At 44.5% G+C, this 26,373-nt stretch overlaps 1 protein-coding gene across 7 annotated transcripts in view; it reads left to right on the plus strand.

Annotated features, from left to right (window-relative positions):
* Positions 1-26,373, plus strand: part of EYA2 (EYA transcriptional coactivator and phosphatase 2) — a 148,598-nt gene that overhangs the window by 99,715 nt on the left and 22,510 nt on the right. For all 7 annotated transcript variants that reach the window (XM_039498143.1, XM_039498148.1, XM_039498150.1 and 4 more), the window contains one exon: positions 17,560-17,649. In XM_039498143.1, coding sequence (XP_039354077.1) covers positions 17,560-17,649 — 90 coding nt within the window. The remainder of the gene's footprint in view (positions 1-17,559; positions 17,650-26,373) is intronic.

Below are 26,373 nucleotides of genomic sequence, written 5' to 3' on the forward strand. Positions count from 1 at the left end.
GCTAAGGTTCAAATCAAAAGCGCTCTCCCTTGAGGACTATTAGTTAATTCAAAGTGCCAAGGGATTTCCCTCCCACCCCCCATTCTTCTTCTTTTGCTTGAGATGTGGCCCTATATCACTGCTGCTGTTCAAACATCTAAGAGTTTTCCATTCCTTTGACAAACATGAGCCAAAGTGCTTAAGGACATCTGTTTATTTTATTTCTTTAATGAGAAAACCTTCCAATTTCTCCCTGGCTCAGCTGTGTTTATTTACATTTTGTTAGTCATATGTGCTGGGTACCTCACGACGTTAACAACCTGCAGAGACCTAGGCTGAAGCTTGCTAGCAGGCATCCTGGTCAAAAAGGCAGAATAAGCCCTTCCTAAGGAAAACAGAGTCCCTGGAACTCTATAAAATAGATTTTCAAAACAAATACAGCCTAATTCACTCAGTAGATCCTGGATTAAGTCAAGATGACTACAATTTGGGAAGGATTTTCTGAGGAAGTTGGAGATTTTTTACCCACTGGAGGCTAAACTTTGTATTTAATGCCTTTTTAAGTTAAATAAAAAAAGCATTCAGTCATTGCAGGTAATAAAGAGTCTGTTATTTTAGACATGTCATTGTATCAATTATTAGTTCATTATTGGGGGGAGGGCAGACTATATAAGGACAAATAATTGCAGTGATTCAATTATTTTCTAATGTGTATTTCGGGAGCAAACTATTATATTAATTTCTGCTGTCAGGAAGCAGGAATGCAAAATAGGAAAGACAGACCCATGACAGTTTGAAACATGGACTGTAAGGTGGATAGAAAACTGGCTAGATGGTTGGGCTCAACGGGTAGTGATCAATGGTTCCATGTCTAGTTGGCAGCCGGTATCAAGTGGAGTGCCCCAAGGGTCGGTGCTGGGGCCGGTTTTATTCAATATCTTCATTAACGATCTGGAGGATGGTGTGAACTGCACCCTTAGCAAGTTTGCAGATGACACTAAACTGGGAGGAGTGGTTGATACGCTGGAGGGTAGGGATAGGATACAGAGGGACCTAGACAAATTAGAGGATTGGGCCAAAAGAAATATGATGAGGTTCAACAAGGACAAGTGCAGAGGCCTGCACTTAGGACGGAAGAATACCATTCACTGCTACAGACTAGGGACCGAATGGCTGGGCAGCAGTTCTGCAGAAAAGGACCTAGGGGTTACGGTGGACGAAAAGCTGAATATGAGTCAACAGTGTGCCCTTGTTGCCAAGAAGGCTAATGGCATTTTGGGTTGTATAAGTAGGGGCATTTCCAGCAGATCGAGGGATGTGATCATTCCCCTCTACTCAGCACTGGTGAGGCCTCATTTGGAGTACTGTGTCCAGTTTTGGGCCCCACACTACAAGAAGGGTGTGGATAAATTGGAGAGAGTCCAGCAGAGGGCAACAAAAATGATTAGGGGGCTGGAGCACATGACTTATGAGGAGAGGCTGAGGGAACTGGGATTGTTTAGTCTGCAGAAGAGAAGAATGAGGGGGGATTTGATAGCTGCTTTCAACTACCTGAAAGGGGGTTCCAAAGAGGATGGATCTAGACTGTTCTCAGTGGTAGAAGATGACAGAACAAGGAGTAATGGTCTCACGTTGCAGAGGGAGAGGTTTAGGTTGGATATTAGGAAAAACTTTTTCACTAGTAGGGTGGTGAAGAACTGGAATGGGTTACCTAGGGAGGTAGTGGAATCTCCTTCCTTAGAGGTTTTTAAGGTCAGGCTTGACAAAGCCCTGGCTGGGATGATTTAGTTGGGTTTGGTCCTGCTTTGAGCAGGGGGTTGGACTAGATGACCTCCTGAGGTCCCTTCCAACCCTGAGATTCTATGATTCTATGATGGGCACAGGAGACGGTCTGAAGAGCTATTATAGATTTAATCTCTTGTAGAAGAGTTTACGTAAACCAGGGATTTTCCAAGCAGAGTGCACGTGTGGCATCCAGGAGTATTAAAGGATTATTTCTATCATAAAATACATTTCAGAAATGGTGTTTAGCTAAGAAGACCTGCTCCTGAGCATCTCTAGAGCATGACATTTTGTTTTCTTCTAATATTTAGGGGCAGGTATTAAAAACCTTAACTTCCTCATGTAAAATGCAGGCACAAACAGGTAATTCTATATGTGATACACCTGGTGTAAATGTTTGGTGTCCGTTATTACCTGTCTCCACCCAGGTGCACAGTGTTTTGCATGCGGCCTTCAGGAGCTTGTTTGAGAAAATGTGGCCCTTTTCTTTGTGCGGGAATTTGGATGAGAATTTCTACATTCCTGATGAGGGAGAAGGGAGGGTGATGAGAAATAAATTGTAGACTCACAAAACCTTTGAGCATAAACTCTTTCATATGGCTTAATAACAGGAATTATTTCCCATTGCACTTAAGAACCATATGCCTCTGCAGTTTTGAGGATAGATTTTTTTCTGGTCATTAGACTCCTGGGGTTTTGCTCAGCGATCCTTTGAATTGCCATGAAATTCTTGTTGCCGTGTCATAAGCTGCACATTTAAAGCAGGAACATATTTGGGCCTATTGTTGACAGGCACAGTAATCCATCCACTTTAGCCCTATCTGCTCAATGAATGAACTTTATCCATCTTCTGATAAAAACTAGAACAGCTTCAAGGCATTGTCCCCAACTATATCTGGACAGGTACATGCATATAAAGGCAGGAGTCTCTTATGTAAGACTCCAGCCAGTGGGACCAGAAGCAGTCAAAGCAGGACTGCTGCATGGGAGCAGGGAGCAAAATGGAGTCCAGCTGGGGCCAACCCTCCCCCAAGCATGTCCTGGATCCAGATCTAGATTGGAGAGACCCTTCCAATCTGTGGGTCCAAGGACCCAGAGGGTGTCTTCCCAGGCCACCCCCACAATGTGGCCTGCGGGGAAAACTGCAGGAGAGGAGCCAGACAGAAGGACCAGAAGCAGCACAAGCAGGGACCTCTGGACATTCAGAGAACTTTCCATCATTTTGGCTGGAGTTTTTCTGCCCTGTGCTGAATGGCTGTTTGCTCCCATCTTTGCCCTCCCCCTCCTCCGCTGTCTCTTTGCCTCATCTTCACTCCACACCTGCCTGTGTGTTCTATCCCTTTCCCTACCCCGTGTCTGTCTTGTCTATTCATATTGAAAGCTCTACAGGGCAGGGACCATCTACTACTCAGTCTCTGTACAGCACCTAGCACAATGGGGACCCTATTCTGGGTTGGCCCTCAGGCACTACTGTAATAAGTGTGATTAATAACTAACATATAGTGCTGCACTGGACTTCAACATGCTGCTGCTGTGTGAAAAGTGACACAGGATGGATAGCACGATACTGCCGTTTTCAATCTGACCTCCATGTGTCCGAGTTAAATCTGCTGCTTGGATAACAAAAGAGCAAAAAAGAGTTTTTCATCTAAAGAAACTGCCTTTTGGTTTCATCACATCTGTAATTGCCGCTTTAGCTGTCTTACGCTGGCAGCAAAGTATAACTGAACAGTGCATTTTCTTGTTTTATCTCCAACGGGAAATATTTATCAAACACAACTCAAGGAGCATCAATAATTTGGAGTCTTTTCAGAATTTGCTTTTGAACAGTGTGAAAATATCCATATTACCACCTTTAAGGTATACTGAGGATGGCATGGAAGACTGAGGAGGCTGCTAGCCAAGCAAGAGAAATCAGGATTCCAGCAGGTTTGCCCTCCACTGGCCAGAGCCTAGAAGTAGGAATCCACATTACTGCTGACCAATATTGAATATTCTCCTTTAGGTCAAAAAGGTATCGCAGGCCTTTTTTTAATCTGAGGGGCCAGTTTTTAACCCCTACAAGGAATGGACCCTTCACAATGTTTGTTGTCAAGATCACAGTGAAAACAAATAATGCAACATGAGAGAATTGGAGCAGCAATGTGTATAACCAAAACAGAATTGGGGCCAGATGCAAGTCTTAAGGAAGCACCAGCTTTATTTACATTCTGATGAGCAGTCACCAGCCAGCAAAACTCCATATGAAAAGAACACAGCAGTATTGTGCCAGATAAGCTGATCAGTTCCTCTGAAGGCGAACCTGAATTGCATCATACGCTGAATAAGCTGTGAATGAGGGTTCCAACAGCAAGAGATCTGTAAATGGACTGCAATCAGAAATTAATGGTTTGCTAATGTTCAATAGGACATTCCCTGTATTACAGTTAGTGATGACAGACTAAGGAGGATACCTTCAGAAGAGGCAGCATGGTCTAGTGCAGGGATTGGCAACCTTTGGCACACGGCTCTCCAGGGTAAGCCAATGGGGGCGGCGGGAAGTGGCAGCCAGCAAATCCCTCGTCCTGCACTGCTTCCTGCCTGGAGTGGCGAACCGCGGCCAGTGGGAGCCGTGATCGGCTGAACCTGCAGACGTGGCAGGTAAACAAACTGGCCCGGCCTGCCAAGGTGTTTACCCTCGCGAGCCACGTGCCAAAGGTTGCCAATCCCTGGTCTAGTGGACCAGAGGAACCACTGAACTGAGAGGCAAGAGATCTGAATTCAGTTCCCTGATCTGCCATAGATGTCCTATGTGACCTTGGGCAAGTCACTAAGTCTCTCTGTGCCTCAGTTCTCCATCAGTAAAATGAGGATGATAATGCATTTAGACTGCAAGCTCTTTGGGGTAGTGAATGACTTTCACTGTGGCCTTGTCTACACTAAGATTTAAAGGTGTGATGTTACAATACGTTAGCTAACGTGTTTGAGAAATCGCAGTGTGGACAAGGCAGTGCATACTGTAATATATGCTAAAATGGTCAAGTTAAAGTCTAGGCTGCCGTATTCCCAGCTAACCCCATCAGCTTAACACATGTTAAAGGCAGCTTGCCTTGTCTACCCAAGACTTTGCAATTATGTTAGTTAGAAAGTATTAGTCTAGTAAAGGCCTGTGTGTGTACACTGCCTAGCAGTGGAGCCCTGAATTTGGTCAGGGCCACTAGCTATTACTGTAACACAAATAATCAATTGATCTTTAGAACATTGCCTCTTCGGACAAAGTCACCATATCATCATGTTGTGTTCTGATATCTTAGCATTTGTACCATATTACAACTCGGTGTCAAGACATCACAATGTCAGTTCAGCCCCAAAGATGTTTCAAGATGTTTATTTTATATCTCGCAAGCCAAACTTGCAGGATTGTGGAACGTTCGTGGGGAGATCAGGACAGTCTTCTGAGAAAGGCGTGCTTAAAACTAAGCCAATCGCTACCAGAAATTGTTCTTTGCTCTTCTTACTCGGAGTTCCATGAAGAAAAACAATAGAGGCTGGACTGGAATAAACTCACGCAAAAAGCACTTCAGCAGTTCTTAAAGATACAGACATAAAGATTGGCTTGTACTATGAGCAACTATGTTAAAATGGATTTGAAAAAATCTTACTATTTTTAGTATTGTAGTAACTTTCCATTAGACATTCTCTGTAGAAAAAGATTTTAGGAGCCAAGTCAATTGTATGAAACAGATCAAAAAGAACATTTCATCTGATTTAATTCAGTGCTAGCTTTGGGATTTACTGCTGGTATTTAGGTACCTGTCAGGTGCCCTGGATAATGTTAGGAGGGTTTGTTTTGTTATTTCCGAAATCACATTAGCTGGATATACAAAAAGGCAGCTATGAATAAAAGAAATCAGGGAAGGTTTTCTTCTGTCTGGCATTTACTTTTGTCTGGCAAAGTTTACAGTGGTAGTGGTTATTAGGGCTGTTCACTCAGGCTCCACAGGATGGCTAATAAACCTGAATTTTTCAGAGTTCAGGTAAAGCAAATACATGTGTATGTGTTTCAGGGGCACTTTTAGCATATGGGAAATGGTCATGGGATTGGCATAATGGGATCATAAAAACGGTCATACTGGGTCAGACCAAAGGTCCATCTAGCCCAGCATCCAGTCTTCCTACAGTGGCCAATGCCAGGTGTCCCAGAGGGAATGAACAGAACAGGTTATCATCAAGTGATCCATCCTCTGTCGCCCATTTGCAGCTTCTGGCAAACAGAGGCTAGGGACACCATCCTGGCTAATAGCCACTGATGGACCGCCATGAACTTTAGTTCTTTTTTTAACCTATTATAGTCTTGGCCTTCACAACATCCTCTAGCAAGAAGTTCCACATGTTGTGCATTGTGTGAAAAAATACTCCCTTTTGTTTGTTTAAATCTGCTGCCTATTAATTTCATTAGGTGACCCCTAGTTCTTGTGTTATAAGAAGGAGTAAATAACACTTTCTCCACACCAGTCATGATTTTGTAGACCTCTATCACATCCCCCCTTAGTCATCTCTTTTCCAAGCTGAAAAGTTCCAGGTCTTATTAATCTCTCCTCATACAGAAGCCGTTCCATACCCTAATAATTTTTTTTGCCCTTTTCTGAACCTTTTCCAATTCCAATATATCTTTTTTGAGATGGGGTGACCACATCTGCACGCAGTATTCAAGATGTGGGTGTACCATGGATTTATTTAGAGGCAATATGATATTTTCTGTTGTCTTATCTATACCTTGCTTAATGATTCCCAACATTCTGTTAGTTTTTTTTGACTGCTGCTGCACATTGAGTGGATGTTTTCAGAGCACTATCCAAAATGACTTTGGGATCTCTTTCTTGAGTGGTAACAGCTAATTTAGACCCCATCATTTTATATGTATAGTTGGGATTATGTTTTCCAATGTGCATTACTTTGCATTTATCAACATTGAATTTCATCTGCCATTTTGTTGCCCAGACACCCAGTTTTGTGAGATCCTTTTGTAGCTCTTTGCAGTCTGCTTGGGACTTAACTATCTTGAGTTTTGTATCATCTGCAAATTTTGCTACCTCACAGTATACCCCTTTTTCCAAATCATTTATGAATATGTTGAATAGGACTGGTCCCAGTACAGACCCCTGGGGGACACCACTATTCATCTCTCTCCATTCTGAAAACTGACTCTTTATTCCTACCCTTTGTTTCCTATCTTTTAACCAGTTGCCAATCCATGAGAGGGCCTTCCCTCATATCCCATGACAGCTTATTATGCTTTAAGAGCCTTTGGTGAGGGACCTTGTCAAAGGCTTTCTGAAAATCTATGTACACTGTACCCACTGGATCCCCCTTGTCCATATTTGTTGACTCCCTCAAAGAATTAGTGAGGCATGATTTCCCTTTACAAGAAACATGTTGACTCTTCACCAACAAATTATGTTTCTGTTTTATTCTTTACTATTGTTTCAACCAATTTGCCCAATACTGAAGTCAGGTTTACTGGCCTGTAAGTACCAGGATCACCTCTGGAGCCCTTTTTAAAAATTGGTGTCACGTTAGCTTTCCCCTAGTCATTTGGTACAGAAGCTGATTTACAGTTAGTAGTTCTGCAGTTTCACATTTGAGTTCTTTCAGAACTCTTGGGTGAGTACCATCTGGTCCTGGTGACTTATTACTGTATATCTGGAGTGAAATTTTTAAGTGACTAAGTCCCATTTTCAAAAAGTCCCTTTGACTTTCAATAAGAGTTAGGCTCCTAAATCACTTTTGGGAATGGGACTTGACTCCTAAGTCACTTAAGCACTTTTGAAAATTTTACCTCCATCTTATCATAGCTCTACCATTTAGGAACCGAAATGCTTGGAGAAGACTACATCTAGCATTAGTCTAGCTCTATAAATGCCCCCCCCTCCCCTGGACTTTTGAAGGATCCCCCTCCTCACAAAACCCAATATAAAGAAACACACCTACTTGAACTAGAAATAACCAGAACCCATGCACACCCCTGCTGGTTACTTGTGGATGAGAAAGCCACATCTATCTCTCATATTCTGATCAGGGCATGCAACTCAACAGCCAAAGAATAAATGATTCTTACAACTAGTCTTTGTTCAAACATGTGGCCCAGCCCTCTCTTTCTCTCGCTCTTTACAACCTTCACTTTTTTATATATTTCAACCAAACAAACTGGTCCATTTTCCAGGAGTTTCCAAGTAATTAAACCCAATTAAAACCATTAAATTCTTTCTTTTAGTGACAACTTCATTATTAACAGCTAACCACAAGGAGCAGATTTAGCTTGGAAAGTCCTTGATTGTGTACTAATCCATCTCTCACCTCTGGCTGACACCTCCATCAGATAAACCCCACAGAATAGGAGTCTGATGAATACTTTTAATTAATACTTTCTTCCTTGTAGAAAAGTAATTATTTGTTCACGGCATAAACAGGTATTTGGCAGGAGCTTAAAGTCTGATTGGTTTTAAATACTAGGGGTTTTTTTTTATTTGAGGAAAAAAATCTGAATTCAAGATGTGGGCTCAGAATTACATTGTCCTAACATCCAGAATGTCAGGTTAATTGGCACATATCTAAACAGAGACAAACTCAGACAACAAGCTGCCTCAATGTGTTATCCTGCATGTGTTATCAAAGCAGCCAGCTCTGCCCCTTTGCTAATGGCATGCAAGTCTGAACAATTTACCTACAAGACAGAAGCTTGGAACTAGAGTGTTTTGGAAGCAGAAACCGAGGAGAGAATGACTTACACTTGAGAGATTGCCAGAGATTAATCTGCCTACTCACTTCCTTTTACAAGATCACCAAGAGCTATAAAGTAGGAGGTAACTGGCTCTGATGGGCCAGCCAACTGAAGGGATAGTAGCTGCAGGTGGTAACAATACATGTGTTTTTAATGCATACTTTAGGGCAAGGTGGGTGAGGTAATATCTTTTATTGGACCAACTTCCATTGGTGAGAGAGCCAAGCTTTTGAGCTTACGCAGAGCTCTTCTTTAGGCCTGGGAAAGATGCTCAGTGTCACAGATAAATACAAGGTGGAACAGATTGTTTAGCATAAGTAGTTAACACATATTTCAAGGGAGCATTCAAGGTGAAATGGCCCATTAACACCTCTCCAGGCATAGGAGGGAAAGGCAAAAAACAAACAAAACAAAAAAACCCCAAAAACTGGGGAGGTAGTTTAAGTAGGTTACAGATTATAATAAACCATAAATCCAGTGTGTCTATTCATTCCAGGATTTTTAGTATCTTGCAAAATTATAGGAATTTAACACCCCTCACACCCCCCTCCACCCCCGGCTCATCTTTTGAAAGTGTTGTGCAGTTTTCCTTTGAGGATGAGGACTGAGAAGTCAGATATAGAGTGATCGCTTTGTGAAAAGCGTTCACCCATAGGTGATATGCTGTTTTTTGTCTTGTATCATTTTCCTGTGTAAGTTCATTGAAGAACGTAGTGATTGTCCAGTTTCACCCACATAGTTGCTATTGGGGCATTCAGTGCACTGGATGAGGTATACCACACGTTGTGATAGAGCATGTGTGGGTCCCATGGGTCTTGAAAGGTGAGTTGTGGTGGGGTGTGTTGATCATCGTAGCTGTGGAGCTATATCTACAGGTTTTGTATCTGTTGTTCTGACAGGGTCTGGTGCTGCTTTGAGGTGGTGTGTCCTGGTCTGCAGGTAGCTTCAAACAAGCCCCCCAACCTCTGTAGTTACCTGCATTAGCTGATCAGTGTTGTTTTATATTCGAGTAGTCTTAATAATAATTCATTGTTAGTAACTTAACTGTATATCTAATAAAGTCCATTGTTAACCTGCCCCTGGAAATTTCCACTACATGCATCCGACGAAGCGGGTATTCACCCATGAAAGCTCATGCTCCAAAACGTCTGTTAGTCTATAAGGTGCCACAGGACTCTCTGCTGCTTATACAGAACATATATACAGGTCAATCTATCAGTCTAACCTAAAACCAACTGCCTCCTCAGATTATCAGCTCCCACACTCTGAAGAGTCTGTTCATTCTCTTAAAATAACACCACAATCACTAAGAAGAAACTTCACCCTGATGGACTGAGCATGTTTTGCCTTCCTCTGAAGCTGTGCTAGCCCTGAAACTGGATAGATCATTGGTCTTCTCCAGTATGGCTGCTCTTATAGCAAGAGAACAAAACATAATTCCCCCCAGAGCTATGGAGCCAGATCCTAGGAGGTTCTGGATGCCTTTAGTCTAATAGGAATAGGGGGTGCAAGGCATCTCACAGCATCAGGCACCTGACTTGAACTGTGCAGTAGCATGTAATCCTGAAGCCCTCCTTGGCTAGAAATGACAGCGATGCCTGAGCACATCACAAGCAGACAGTTTTAATGTCACTCACCAGTTCAAATACTATCAGTCCAAATCTTTGTAGAAAAAGTTATGTCTTTCCATTTTTGGCAGCCCACCTTGCTCATGGAGAAGGAGTTGGAGATTTTCCTGCCCATGAAGAAATATACTGAAGCAATGTGTTTGACAGCAGGAGTGTGTAATTAACCTCTCTATTCTTTACAAGCTAAGCGCTCAGGTGTGCCCAGCCCAGGCAGGAGAGCAAGGTGAGGTAAGGGTGCAAGGGTCTTCCCTCCTGCATTAGATGGGCACAGCTTCAGTCCTTGTATTGTACTTCCCAGTGCACAAGGGACTGTTCCAAACTGATGCTGCTGTATGCGTTATGCTAGCCTCTCCAGTCCCATGGGAAGGAGCAGGTGTTACATCCAATGGTGGCACAGCAGCTGACATCCCTAGGGGCTCCTGGATCATCTCGCTGCCACAAGCGAACCTCACAGGTAATTGAGTGAGGCTGTTTAATTATACCACATTAGGAAGTGCCAGGCCAGTAGCTGTGTATGGCTGAGGTGTGGTGACACATTCAGGGATGGATTGTGATAGCCTAGCATTTATGTATAAGGGGTTTATTTCTTGTTTTCTCTCCCACCTTCTCATTGTTCTTCTTTGCTGAAGCATAACCAGAGATTAGTAAAAAGGTAGGACTTCGCTCTTCTAATGTTACTAAACAAACACTCAGGGCTTGTATTTCCCATTTAATTCATTTTCAGTGTGAGGACTGGTTGATGGGAGGAGATTCATTTTCTAGCAGTCCGAGGGTCCAGTCTCCCCAGTGGGTTCCTGTGCAAAGTGAAAGTATCACTTTGAACTGGGCAATTCGGGTTAATTGTTCTCAGTGCACACGAGCATAACACACTGGGGAAGAAACAGATCCCTGAGAGTTATAGGGCTCAGCATTCCAGAGTATTAGGGCAACTTTGCACTCCTCTGCCGATACAAAGCTGCCCGAAAGCTGTTAGCCAGCTACTAGAGCATCTCCCTACAGCCTGAGGGGATCCTCAGGTAACGCAGAGCCACTGTAGCGACTTTTATGATACCTGCTCTCCCAAAACCAGTGCTCCCTTCTGCCTGGCCGATTACTGGCTGCTGGAACAGCTCTTTAGGCTTGGTGACAGTCAGCATAAAAGGAGAGCAGGACTGAGTCCAGTACTCAGCCTGTCCTGGTAGGAAGGGAGTGCAAAGAGAAAGCTGGCTGTGGAGCAAAGTCTCCATATGACAATTACTGTGGGCCTTAAGTCTGTCTTTGTGTGCTGATACCTGTATTGACATCAGCTTCAAACTATTTACATAGGCTTACATGGATCTCAAACAATTGTATCTGGACACCGATTTTGTGTCCTACCCTAGACATATCTGCTTGATACTGAGCTGACAGTGCTTCCAACTTGTTCAAAGTGATCTTCCAGAAAGTCAAGTCCTCCCAGAGAGGAGGACAGAGTCTGTCCTGCCTTCAGATATTGAACGGTCTTATTTCTGGATGAATTCAAATCCATGCATCTACAAGTAAAAACAGTATCTAGTATAATGATACCTCAGCCTTGGCTGGTGCTTCTGGGCACAAACACATATAATAAATAATACTGGAAGTGCTGATTTTCCTGTTTAACTTTGTCAGGCTGTTTAAGACTTGGAAAAGAATCCCACTGTAGAGGAAGTGTCCATACAGAGCTATGCATTAGTGCCAAATTATTTCCCCAAATGACTTCCCCTTTTTTCTGTTTTTATTTTCATTCCATCACACTCTCTATCTCAAGGGAAAGATTTTTTTCTCCTCTGCAATTTAATCTACATATTGTTTTGGTTTAAGAGAAAGTGAACTTCATACACTGCTATGCACAAACATTCCCCACTCCACTTTGGCCATCGATACCAGTAAAGCTGCAAACAGACCCAAAGAAAAGAACCAAATGAAGGATACCGAACAATGAGATATGCTAAAAGAGGTTTAAAAGGCAACGGCCCTTGGTATACAGAAGAAATAAATTGCTTCATTAAAACAAAAAATTGATTCCTTCCTAGCAACGTCTTTCTTCAAAAACAGGTCCCTTGATGTAACTTTGAGTGTCTTGAACCCAGGCCTTTTGAAAATGGGAGGCCCTGGTCTGTCCACTTTTCAGGACAGGCCCTGACCCCCTACCCCTCTTCTTCCACCTGAGGCCCTGCCCCCGACCAGGCTGGAAGCTGGAGCCAGGCCGAGGTAAGAACTAGCTGGGGGGCCCGGACAGCTGTGGGGAGCCATGGACCCTCCACCTGACCTAGGTGGGGGTCCCAAGAGCAGCCCCTGGCCATGTCCCCACCCCCCCAGGGCAGGCAGATGGTCCAGGGTTCCCCACAGCGGCCCAGGCCCACTGGGTTGCTCTTACCTGGGCCCAACTGCTGCTCTTTGGACCCCGAGGCTCTGCCTCTATCCAGGCTGGAAGATGAAGTTGGGCCAAGGTAAGAGCCATCCAGAGAACCCAGGCAGCTGTGGGGAGCCCTGAACTCTCCACCTACCCTGGGTGAGGGGCCATGGAAGATGGGGACATGGGCTCTCGCGCCCCCCACTCAGGGCAAGTGGAGGGTTCTGGGCAGCTGTTACTCTGGCCAGGCTCCGGCTTCTGGCCTGGGGGCAGGGCCTCAGAGGGAAGAGGAAGAGCAGAGCCATGGAGGGTGCAGGGCCTCATGGCCCCCGACTTTTATGAAGAATCTGGCGCCCCCGCCCCAGAGGCAGCCATCACCTAGCAGCTTGTACCAACAGGGAGTGTGGGCTGATGGATCCTAGTTCAAAATGGAGGTACTGCCCATAAAGCTTCTGATTGGAGGAGACATCCGGCCTCTCCAGTTGGCTCAGACTTGCTATTTAAGCCAGAAGGAGGCAAAGAAGTTGTCTGAGGACCTAGATGAATTCCTGCCTAGCTGCTACATTGGACCTTGTCTGACTCCTGCCTTCCTGGCCTACTCCTGGATCCTGCCTTGTACCAGATCCCTGGTTCTGCACCCCCACCCCTGGCTGCTGACTCCAGATCTGACCCTTGGCTTGACTCCTGACTCTGTTTCCAACCCCTGCCTCTGGATCCAGGCGCCTGTCTCCTGCTCTGACCACTAGGCCTGACCACCAGATCAGACTGCCTATGTGCTAGTCCATGATAATAAAATTCAGTTCAGTGTTATTCACATAGGGCAGGTCTACACTAAGGGCGGGGGTCGAACTAGGGTACGCAAGTTCAGCTACGTGAATAGCGTAGCTGAACTCGAAGTACCCAAGTTCGTACTACTTACCCGTCCAGACGCCGCGGGATCGAAGTCCGCGGCTCCAAGGTCGACTCCGCCACCGCCGTTTGCAGTGGTGGAGTACCGGAATCGACCGGAGCGCGTGGGGAGTTCGAACTATCGCGTCCAGATTAGACGCGATAGTTCGAACTCCGAGAAGTCGAACTCACCGCGTCGACCCGGCAGGTAAGTGTAGACTAGCCCATAGAGTTTTTATGATAGCCAAAACACATACACAAAATATTAAGTAAAGCCTCCCAAGCACCAGTATGCTTAAGAGAATTAACGTGCTCTAACTTGTGTCACTATGTGATGGCGCCATGTACGCTGATGATTTCCTTTGATTTCAACCATTGGTGGTACCAACCTAGGTACATGCATTGATGTGAACTCCCAGAGTAGGCAGGCAATGCCCTTTTTAAGGCACGATTTGCAACAGTATGTCTTACCCCAGTTTCAAGCAGAGGTAAAGTTGCATTGAGGCAGATCGCAGCTTATAGCAGGTGTGATGTCCCAATCCTCAAACCCAGGCCTGTGAGTTCCCAGAGAGCCACCGCATCCTGGCCACCACCTGATGTCAGCTGAAACCTGGTGGGCCAAGGAGCTAGCAGAACTACAGCCTCAGACAAGGCACTACCCACAGGAGTCCTGACTGGAGGATCGCCTGGCTTCACCAGTTGGTCCAACCATGCTATTTAAGACAGAGGGAGGCACAGGAAATTGTCTGAGCAACTTGGTGATTGCCTGTTGCTGCTGTGTTGGACCCTACTGGTGCCTGCATTCAATCCTGTTCCTGATTCCTACTCTGCTCCTTACCCCTGCCCTTGCTCCATGCCTGATCCTTTCTTCTTCTCCAGTTCCTGCCTTTATGCCTCACTTCTGACAATCATTTACCAGTCCTGGCTCTTACTTGTGACTCTGGCTTGACTCTTGGTATCTGATCCCATTCCTGACCCTCAGCTTTGATTCCTGGTTCTGACTCTGGCTTTGGTAATTAGCAGTTGACTCTGGTGTTAATCCTCAACTCTTGCCTGCTGCATCCATGAGACCTATATCCTGGTCATTAACAGCAGGTTTGCTAGTCTGTGTTAGGATTTCACATGGCGGTGGCTACTCCAGTAGCCGAAATCAACAGCATAGACATGGCTCTTACTCTGATCCTTGATCCCCATACATAAATATTCTCAGAGATAAATTGTTGCACTGACATGAAATAAACAAATACTTAAATGTAAGACTTGCAGGTGAGTGACTTTAGACTTCTGATGACAACATTGTGGATCGGGAGTGTTCAAGGAGAAGCTTTTGATTTTTACTTTCCACCCAATAGGAGAAAGTGCCGTTCTCTCCAGGGCAGTGGTAAGCATGTTCAAGCATGAGTGATGGAGCTTTTCTTTAGTTTAGTGCAGTCCCTATGAGTCATCCATAAAGCTGAAACCACAGCCATTGTCCTCTAATTAAAGAGCTACACCAAGAATGCGTAATAATTAGGTTACTGTGTGATACACCATCCGTGTCAACAGCTTCTGCCACAAAGGTTGATTGAAACATACTCAGCCTCCAAACATTGTGTTCCCTGGTAGACCTCCCTAACTAATTCATTACTGACCTCACCATGCAATAACATGACTCCACAGAAATCTGCAGAAAATTAGGGCAAAGTCCACATATAAATCTGTACTGTCTTAGCAGGACTTGTAACTTCAGTGGGAGAAAACCGCATATGTACACTGAAGGCACACAAAGATGAGAGATCCCTGACCTAATAAAGATGAATGACAAATGAAAGCCTGTTGTGGAAACTCTCCTTTTTCAAGCTCTCTGTTGCTGTTTAACTTGATCAGGCAAAATCCGTTTGAGCGAGGAGGGTGTTTACCAAATTAACAACAATGTATTTTTGTTTGTGTCACAGAAATATTTATTTAGTGATTAAGAAAATAATTTTCACATGAATAGCACTTAAGACTCTTCTATGTCATGTTTGTTCCTATTATTTCACACTGGGCTTGGAGCAGCAAGTTAATTATTTGGGGCTGAAGGTCTGTGTGTGGGAAGTTGTGACATGGAAAATGACAGAATTGTATTTAATATTGTGGAGAGCTAGGTTGAGGTATAGGTCACAGCAGATTCCTAAGGAGCAATGTGGAGCAACAAATCACAGAAGAGGCTGTGTCAGGTGCTCGTTTGTCAGTTTTGAACTCATAAACTAAGGAGTTATCAGGAGTTATACATTCCCAACAAGTGGAGAGCAGGTCCCATACAGTGGGACTGCTTATCTGATGAGAAGAGCTTCCTTCCAACGCTGCTTTAAAATTAATGATATGAAAAATAAGTGATTATCTTATTTCATTTAATTTTGTTTTGGTAACATTTACTGTTTTCCAAGTGGTAGAATGGTGTGACCAGGAGGAATTCTACTCTAATGTGTACAGTGCTCTGATTGTACAAAGCACTGCATAGAAATAAAATAGACATGGTCCCTGCCCCTAGGAGTTTACAATCTAAGGGTTGATATGATGCAATGAATGAAAGCAACAACGTTGGGGAACTAGGAGGATGAAGGTTATAACAGTTCCACAGGAGGCACAGTTCTGCTGTAGTTGAACTCAGTGGAGGTTTTGCCACTGGTTTCATTGGTGGCAGGATCAGGGCATGGGATATGTACATTTATGTGGACTTCTTGATAACTCTCTGTGTGTAATTTTCACTGATATAAATTTGTTTTGTAAAAGCTGGAGGTGTTGTGACCTGTGGCTAGGGAACTTGAACTTTTCCTCTGTAAAGCACTTTGAGATCTGAAGTGCTGTCCAAGAGCTAAGCATTACTGTTAGTGGTACTACTGATATTTGAAGTGATCAGAAAAAAACCAAACATCTTAGGGCTGGTCAAACTGGAGTATGCAGTGTCTGAGGCATATTGCTATTTCTAACACACAGCATAAGAAGTCTGGTTTACACATGTGTTTTTATAGTTAGACCAGTACAGACTGTAGTGTGGATGCAGTTAGACCAGTAGAAAGATGTTTCCTGTATAGGAATAACTCTACCCGGAAGCACACTTACACTGATATAACTGTGTCTGCACTAGGGGGTTTAACTGTACTGGGATAGTTAAAGTAGTACAGCTGTTGTGTGTAGATGAGGCCTAAAAGAAACACTTAGTCTGTTCACCCCACTACAGTTGGTGGGCATTTCAAGAATAGAACTGAGGATATAAGAACTTCACTTCAGAGTTAACCTTGGCTCTTACCATGTTTTAGCCCTCCCCCCCGTTTCCCTTCTTTTTCCCCATTCACACACATACAAACCTTTTACTCAGGTTTGGCAGTGCCTTGACCTGGCCGGAAGTGTGAGTTAAAACCCAGGCTACACTTTAACTGAGGCTAGAACTCACCCACTTTGTAGTGAGGATGCAGGCTAAATCACTCAAGTGCAGAAAGTCCTCCAGTGTCCTTCCCACAATTCCCGCAAAGTACAAACAAGTTCTCCCACACAATTGAGGTGGAAAAGAATCTTAGAGTATCTCAGCAAAGAACCATGGGATATACCCCCAGACACACATGAGTAAACGTAGAAACAGTGAGGACATAGTGATGCAAGTATGGCTTTGCTGTGGGGATGCTCATATCCAGGCTAGCCTAACTCAGGTGCCAATCACCCAGGTTAACTGTGCAGTGAAGACATTTTCTTGATTGAATGATGTGAATATGCCCTGCAGAGAAAGGAGTCTGACTTTATGGATAGAGCAGGGGAGCTGGAAGTCAGAACTCCCGGGTTCTGTTCACTGACTTGTTATTTGACCTTAGATAAGTCACATTTACAAGTAAAATGAGGAGCAATACTGACCGCCCATGTGAGCCCAGAAGCTTAAAGTTTTTAAAGCTTCCTGTTGTCCTCATCTGAAATGTGCTAAGTGCGGAGAGTTAATGTTCAAAGGGAGCTGCAAGCATTACCAAAGGACAAAGTTCAACCATATACCAGAGTAAAATTCGAGGGTAGAAACCTATGATAAATATATTTGAGAAGTAAATGACATTAATGGCTGCACGAGTAGGACAGGTCCCAGATTCACTCCCAATAGCCAGAAATCAGGAGAAGAGGATGATTAAAATGACTAAAGACCACACACATTTTTTTCTTTCGAACAGGACACCACCACGTCTGTGCGGATAGGTCTTATGATGGAAGAAATGATCTTCAACCTTGCAGATACACATCTGTTCTTTAATGACCTGGAGGTATGTAACTGCATATTTTATTTAACATCTTCCTATTTAATCATCTGCATCTGGTTTAGAATCCCTTGGTTTTCTGGTCCTGAAACTTTCATTACTGACCCAAAGAAGTGGGCCTAAGATGGCTCATTGGAAACATACCTTGGCACATCTCTCTGACAACTTTGCTTTGCTAAAGCTTTAAAAAAACAACAACAGAGTAACAGTGATGTCTATTGGTAGTTTTACTAAATGTAATAATGGGGACAATGTTGTTTGTCCTTCTGAAATTTGCGATTTCATAATTTCATTAACTAAATTAGCACAGATCTTATGGGGGTTTAAGGTTTACAGTTAGTTCTGAGCGAGTACAGAAGCTGTTGAAATGGTCTCTGTTCCTCTACAAGCTCTATTCTGCACACACACAAGATAAAATGAAGAGCTCCTGACTGTCAAACTCATGGCACGAATGAGAGCATGTGTGCATCTTTGCACTAATGCCAGAAAGTCTTCCCCAACTGAGGAAATGCCAGCTCTGATGATGAAGCATTAGGTAAAAATATACCATCACTGATGTAAAACACACCAAAGGCCATTTAGAACATGTGCTGAAGCTCAAGAAAAATTAGCATATGTACAGCTGAGCAACTAGCTATGGAGTGTTGATGAAAAGCTTTTTGAGCTTATAACCATCCCATCATAAGGAATGGGTCTAAATGAGTTTCATAATAATTTTGTCCAGGGTTTTCTAAGGCCGGACAACATTTCTTTGAAAGGAATGAGTTAGAATTCTCTTCAGGTGCTTTGGGCACAATACACTCAGGAAATTGCTTGGAATGGTCTAGGGGAAAAGACATCAGTTCTGTGCCTGCATCCCGTGGGCAGAGATCCCTCCTCAGTCTGTTTATTCATTTGGAAAAGTAAGAATTTAACTGTTCCAGAGCCTGCCTGAAATGGGCCCCATGAGGGCTTCTAATTCCTTTGTCCTTCACTTCTCAGCTGTATTGAATTGCTATGTGGGTTACAAGGAGTTAAAACTTTCCTAGTACTGCTCTCTATAGAAATTGGGACTTCACTTGCTAAGAATTTTCATTTCCCTTTTAAGACAAATGGTCTGTAGCACCTGAACTGACATTTCCTTCCTCTCCCAGCTTTCCAAAGAAGTGTTTAGTGATGGGGATACATAAAGTGTGAAGTGAAAATCTTTCATGGAGAAAAAGAGGAAGAAACTATTTAAGGCACTAAATTAAAAGTGATAATATTTAGCACATACCCAACACTCTTCATCTGAGGTGGGTAGATGGTGTTAACTCCATTTCACATGTGTGGAAACTGAGGCAGGGGGAAGCGATTTGTCCAAGCTTACACTGCAGCAGCACCATGCTCATTCCACTAGACCTGTACCACAGCTGTGTAAGATTAAAACCTGCACATCATTACATTTGAGAACATTTTCCCCCTTGTTTACTTATCTTTCAAGACCTGAATTCAGTTGATGGTTTGCCAAGCACCTCAGAGCAGGGTGAGGAGTGTCACTGCCTCCACAGTTACAAATGTCAGTTGAGGATTTCAGCTGCTGCGAGCAGAACAGAATCCTTAGCTCAGGTCTTAGCAGGTGAAAAATTCTTAAATTCACCTATAACTACTGGAAGAAGGTTTATTTAAAGTGACCCAGGATTTGGGATTTTCAGTCTTAGCTTCTGGTGCCTTAATGAAGGGATATCAGAAAAATTTCTAGAATTAGTCTGTAGTCCTTGCAAGACCTGACGCACTGTGTGACCTAGTGGATAAGTTTCTGCCCCTCTCTGCCTCAGTTTTCCCATCTGTAAATGGAGATGGTGATGATGACAGCACCCTTCTACCTTAGACAGGTAGAGTGAGTAATTAATTAATATCTCCATAGCCCCTGTGAAGGTGAAGAGGACTACGTAAGTGTTAAGATTACGTCTACACTATGGAGACGATACCACCATAGCTATGCTGGCATAGCCCTGTAGCGTAGACACAGCCTACACCAACAGAAGGGTGTAGGAACACCACCTCCCTGAAAGAAGTTAATTGTGTTGACAGAACTCCACTCCCATCAACATAGTTGTGTCTACACGGGGGGTTATGTTGGCATAGCTACCTTGGTCAGGGGTGTGTGTTTTTTCACGCCACTGATTGATATAGCTATGTCAATATAACTTTTCAGTGTAGACCAGGCCTAAGTAAAACCATTCCCTGGAGTACTGTTCTGTCACCGTTAAGTTTGTCCACATTAGTCACAACTTGCTGGTTCCAGGTTAAATTCACAAAGAGGGAAGTATTCTGTGGTTCTTTTTGTCACTATACATGCTGATGCATAAACCTCAAAAAGGTCCGATTTGGTATTAAGAAATTCACAAAGACTCCAGCTGCTTCCCTCTCCAAACAGTCCAAGCCCACTGGAGCAGCAAACCTGTGCTGTTAAAAACCTTCAGCTTGATTCTTGGGCTTGTGGGGTAATTTTATGTTATCTGAGCCAGTTTGGCACATCCATAGCAAAGTTGTGTGAGCATGGGATATAGGTGTACTGGTGAAAATAAATGATTTTACTGATTTCTATAGCACTTGTCAGTCTGACTGCTTTATTTCAGAAATGTAACACACAAGAACAACAAAATAAAAAACTGAATAAATGGGTCCTTCATCATGGCTTTGATGGACCTGTCAGTGGGAGTGAATAGCAGTACAAGAGCCTTCAGCAGAGAAGGTCTGACTGCAGGACATGAATTGTTCAGAACCCAGTTCTGAGAACAGTTACCGCCAGCTAACCTTAATTACCCAAAGAGGATTTGAGGTGAGAGACAGGCTTATCAGACAACTTTGAAGATTGTTGTCAACAAATATCTGTAGTACAGCTGGTTGGAAAGCAGTAGGTGTTTTCCATGAAATTTTATTTTCTTCCCATAACCTTTTTGCAGAATTTTCCCAGTTGTCTAAATGAAAACATCCTCAGTTTTGGGGGGGAAAGAGGGAGCATTAGACTTTTCACTGAAAAACTGAAATGTTCAGAAGAAATGAAAACTTTCCACAAAAATGTTTGCCTTGCCCTCCTCCCGTCCCCCCTCAAGAAAGCAACACAAAAATGTCAACTATCTTTATTCACTAGCCATGCTGCTCCTGCATCTTAGATGATAAATTAATGACTTTCAGGCCAGAGTATTCGCAGAGTGATAGCTGAGGATTGTATGGGCACCAACTGTTGGGCTTGACAGAGATACAATGAACAATATTCTATTTAAAAAAAAAAAGAGACAAGCAGAAAAACAAGCATAGAGACTGACTCAGGTTTAGATCTACTGAGATTACAGTATACAGCAGCACCATCAAGTGGCATAATGGTGACGTGAGTAGGGCTCAGTAAGCTAAATCCAGACTGTGGTACAATGCTGAAACTGCCTGTGGGGCTGCCCTGCATTCAAGCATATACACAAGAGAAGCTTGTATTAGGAACAAGAAAACTGCAGGGAGGTGAATGTGATGTCTGATACTGTTAAACCCCAGAGCAAGAGAACTTGTGTTCAGACCAGTCATTTTAAGCACAGCTGCCTTCATTTCTGCACAGCTGTAAAAGGCCAGAGTTACTGAAACTAACCATTTATTTGAGCCAGCCCTAAGGCAAACGAAGAAACTGAGGGACTTTAAAACATTAGTGGTAGTACAATGTCCACAAAGAGCATCTATTTATTTCCAGGAAGGCAATGGCACAGCAAAGCTTCTGACTGCCCTATTTTCCCTGCAGTCAGCTGCAGGACTTGCATACGGATGTTGTACTGGAACCACAGATATTATCAGATCACAGAGAGAGAATTCAGACTAGTGTGTTGTATACACTCACCCCATCCTCTTTCCTGGCAAGGTGAGTTTGTTGGAACAGTGGTTCCCAGCTATTGGTGAATATACCTGTAATAGCTGCTCCAGGATTTTTTGATGCTGGGTACATTCCTTGTCTCCCGTTATCCCCTTGCACGAAGGTCCCTCCGTCTACAACCTTCCTGCCTAGCTTTATATTGAACTAGCAGTTCAGGCTGAGAGCTGAGCCTCCAAATGCTGCTGCTGTGCTCACCTTCCAAACAATTGCACACATTATATGCTGCTATAGCAGTTGAGTCTGTTCTCACACATTCAGACATGGAGGCTGGAGTGCTCCTCTCTCCCATCTCTGCTACTACCATCTGCTGAACAGGAGTAGCATCGGCAGTAGCCCAGCCCAGTGGGTGGTGGCCGCTTGGATGCCCGTTTGTCATTAGAGTTACCCCATGTGACTTCAAGAGGTTTCTGATTGATCTATACAAGGCCTTTACTTTTTTTTAGTTTTACTAGTAGTTCCCAGGAGCAGGGGGCCGGCTAGCTCTCCTGTGGGTGGGGGGCTATTAGTGTTTGTGGGGCCCCGGGGGTGGGGCAGGGAGGGGGGGTGGGGGGGGGGGGGGGGGCGGGGTCCGGGAGGGGGGATTTGGGGGGAGGATGGGGGGGGGTGGGGGGGGGGGGGGTGTGGGGGGCGGGGGCGGGCGGGGGAGGCACCTACCTCGGATGGCTCCTGGTTAGGATCCCTGCCTACCCTGGCTCCGCGCTGCTCTGCTCCCTGAAGTGGCCGGCATGTCCGGCCCCAAGGCAGAGGGACCAGGCTGCTCTGCAAGATGCACGCTGCCTGTGCCCACAGGCGCCGCTCGCACAGCTCCCATTGGCCACAGTACCTGGCCAATAGGAGCTGCAGAGCCGGCGCTGGGGGCGGGGGCAGCACGCAGGGATTCCCTGAATGCCCCTCGCCTAGGGGCTGCAGGAGCACATCGGTGAGCCAGTGCTTGTGGCTCCTGCCAATTCATTGGTTACCTTACCAAGAAAAGACTGTGAAGTGAGGTATATTTAAAAGTAAATAAAATGACAGCAAAGACCAGCTGGCAATTTGAGGGTTAAAGCAGCAGGAAGAGGATAAGATAGATACCCCCTGCTATTTATTGTGTATTTTGTGTTACAGTAGTGCCCAGCGGCTCCAAGTGAGATCAAAGCCTGTTTGTGTTAGGCACTGTACAAACACTTCCCTGCCCTGAAGAGTTTATAATCTAAGTAGACATGGCACTCACAGGAAGAGCTTTATCCCCATTTAATAGATGGGAACTGTTTATGCTATAAGCTGCAGTTTTCAGGGCTGCAGTGGAAGCTGAGGGTGCTGGCTGTAGGTGATAGCGTGTCACCTATTAAAGCACACCCAGAGGATGCATGATGAAAGAAAAACATTTGTGAAGCATTGCAGTGAGGCTGAAAACTTTCCACAGCCCAATTAGCACTTGTGTAGATCATCTGCAACCAGATTAGGATGCGGCTTCCTAAACGCTTAATTCACAGTTTGAATCAGATATCTGGGGGAGGACGCCTTCTGCTTACACCAAAGCTAGCCTGCTCATAGACGAGAATGACTGCTTGGCTGATACACAATTGTGTGACATTCTAAGTTAAACATTTTGACAAAGCTGGAGGGAACAGCAGTGTTGTCCTCTTAGGGGATGTGCTGCCAACTTGTCTAAGGAAATACTAAGCAGTCTAATTTTTTTGTAATTCTCTCACATGAAAAATGAACAAAGCCAAGAGGGCCTTTTAGGGAGATTTTAGGAAGATATTACTGCAAAAATAATTCACCCATTTTTTTTATTAGCTGCAAACAGCTCAAGAGTTTAAGTGGCCTGGAGCCACCAAACTTCCACTGTTTTACCATGGAGGAGCTGAATTCTTAGCATTTTGCCTGTGGAACTTGGACTTTGCTGGCTGAGCTGAGCATGTGACAGTGGCAGTGGATCAAAAACATTGACCCATCAGGAGGGTCCCAAAGACAAAACTCCCAGAACTCCATCCCCTTGGAGAGAGAAGTTACTCAAAGGCTCTGCCAATAGCTGTTTCTAGAGCCTGATTTAATAGCTGCACCAACTGGATACAGTATACAGCTCTTTATAGCAGTGTTCTCAAGCTGGGGTTGCCGCTTCTGTAGGGAAAGCCCCTGGCGGGTCGGGCCGGTTTGTTTACCTGCCCCATCCGCAGGTCCGGCCGATTGCAGCTCCCACTGGCCGTGCGGTTAGCCGCTGCAGGCAATGGGAGCTGCTGTAAGCGGCAGCCAGTATGTCCCTCGGCCTGTGCCGCTTCCAGCAGCCCCCATTGGCCCGGAGCAGCGAACCACGGCCAGTGGGAGCCGCGATTGGCCGGACCTGTGAACAAGGCAGGTAAACAAACCAGCCCGGCCCGCCAGGGGCTTTCCCTACACAAGTGGCGACCCCAGTTTGAGAAACACTGTCATATAGCATTTTACCTCTTCAGAACACTGCAAACACATGAACTAATTCTCACACCCCCACTGAGAGGCAAGTATTATCCATTCTCCATTTTATTAGATGGAAGAGCAGAGAGGATAAATGACTTGTTCAAGGCAATATAACAAGGCAGGAGCAGAATTAGAACTCGGGTGTCTTCAGCTTCAAGTTCCATCCTTATTTCACTAGACCCTGCTGGCTCCCTATGCATCTCTATCTAGAAAGATATGCATCTCTTTCTTACACATGTGTTTGGTGGGCAGTCTAGACAAGCAAAACAGAAAAACATGCAAGTGTCAGAGAGATTAGTACAGTGTTTATAAACCTACCTTTTGGAGCAATCCCTGGGGGCTAAGCATTCTGAGTGTTGTTCAGTGGCCCTGTTGCTACAGTGAAGGATAGCTGTTTGTTTAACCAAAGATATCCTAAATATCAGCTGTTGTAGTCTACACCAGTGTTTCTCAAACTGGGGTTGTCGCTTGTGCAGGGAAAGCCCCTGGCGGGCCTGGCCGGTTTGTTTACCTGCCCCATCCGCAGGTCCGGCTGATCACGGCTTCCACTGGCCGCGGTTCACCGCTGCCGGCTAATGGGAGCTGCTGGAAGCGGCAGCCAGTGTGTCCCTTGGCCCACGCCGCTTCCAGCAGCCCCCATTGGCCCGGAGCAGCAAACCGCGGCCAGTGGGAGCCGCGATCGGCTGGACCTGCGGACAGGGCAGGTAAACAAACTGGCCCAGCCTGCCAGGGGCTTTCCCTGCACAAGCAGCAACCCCAGTTTGAGAAACACTGGTCTACACATACATGAGAGGTCAGTGGCTGTTTTACCTGGGAGAACCGCATATTTACTGTACTTACTGAGAAAACACTAAGGGGCATATCCTGATGTCAATTGTAAGGGCATGTGCACCCTCAAGATGCTCAGAATTCTGGTTTATTTTGGTTAAGAAAATAAGTCTGGATCCTCCTCCAAACCTCTTGAGCCTTTTGTAAAATTTGGACGTATCATGAGCGCAGGCTGTTTCCTGTTATTTTAGCTTGTCTGCATCAGGCCCCACCTGGATGCAGAAGTAAATAAAAGAATGGTCCAAACATTTCAGAACTTTAGAAAAGGTTCGGTTCTCAGGGGCTCAGTATGGTAGTTGGGGCCTTATATTTCCTGAATCAGGTATAGCCTGTATGCACCACACTAATCATGTAGCTCTATGAGATCCCAGAGTATCATTTTAAAAAAGCCAACAGATGTGAAAACTAGGGTTCGGAAATGTCCTCATTGATGACTTTCATTCAAACAATCTGGATCTTCTGTTCAGCTGCCCAGATATTCCTGTCCTACTTTCCCTCTCACTAAGGTCTCAAGTAAATTCTGTGAGAATGAAAAATTAGTCTGGTAACCAAGTAGTAAAGCACGGTCTACATTCTTGCCTTGTTTAGCTTCTCTGTGTTTTACCCAGTAACATGATCGGGTCGGCTGGTGGACTATGAGGTAGCGTCTCACCAAGTGTCATGGTATTTTATTAAGTCAGAAATGTGATAGCTACTGTTGTCACACTTCAGTGTACAGAACAATTCATTCGTAAATGAGAAAAGCAGATCCCCCACAAATACCTTTCCCCTTACATAATGCACAGCACAATGCAACCGAAGCTGAGTGGGCTGTGACAATATTATTCCAGCGTGGCTTTCACAGCTCACAACCACTGTTGGGAATGTTTTTTTAATTTTAGAATGGGGGCGTGTGCCAGCAGAGATCTGTTATTAATTTATTTTCTCAGCTCTCATTTGTAGAGTCGGCACTCACTTAAAATACTGCCCTTAATTATAAAGCAAGGAACAGAGGAGATGGGAACCGATTGGATTAGATACTTTAGAAACCCCTACTCAGCAAAAGTCAGGAATTGTATCATAAGGGATCCAGCATTATACCATAAGGGAAGCAGCATTAATACATCTCTGACATGATGGTTCTTGAAATTTTAGGGCTACATTTTCAAAGGAAAGTATGTGCACAAAATTATATGTACTTCCATTGCATTACAACCCTCAAGTGCAATTGCAGCTCAGGAAACTCTGCCTTCCTAGATAGGGATGGTGGGTAGAATTTTCAAAAGCACCTGAGCGATTTAATCACTTTTGAAAATGGGAGTTAGGAGCCTAAGTTCTACTTTCAAAATGGCCTCAGTCACCTAAGTGATTTTGAAATTTTTACCCAATCTGCAGAAATGTAGGATTCGTGAACAGAACTGTCTTACATGCATTTCTGAAGGAACGTCTGTGATGTCCTCCCTTTGGAAATCTAGCCACAAGATTTTTTGTGTGTTGGCGGAAGGGGTGGATTTAAATAGAAAATCCTTGGCTGTGTAGAGCTTCACAGTGTAGATAACAAAGAGTGACTAGTGAAGCAGATAAACCCACATTAAGTGTCATGGGTTTTG

The sequence above is a fragment of the Mauremys reevesii genome, linkage group 13 (assembly GCF_016161935.1).
Source record: "Mauremys reevesii isolate NIE-2019 linkage group 13, ASM1616193v1, whole genome shotgun sequence".
Lineage (NCBI taxonomy): Eukaryota > Metazoa > Chordata > Testudines > Geoemydidae > Mauremys > Mauremys reevesii.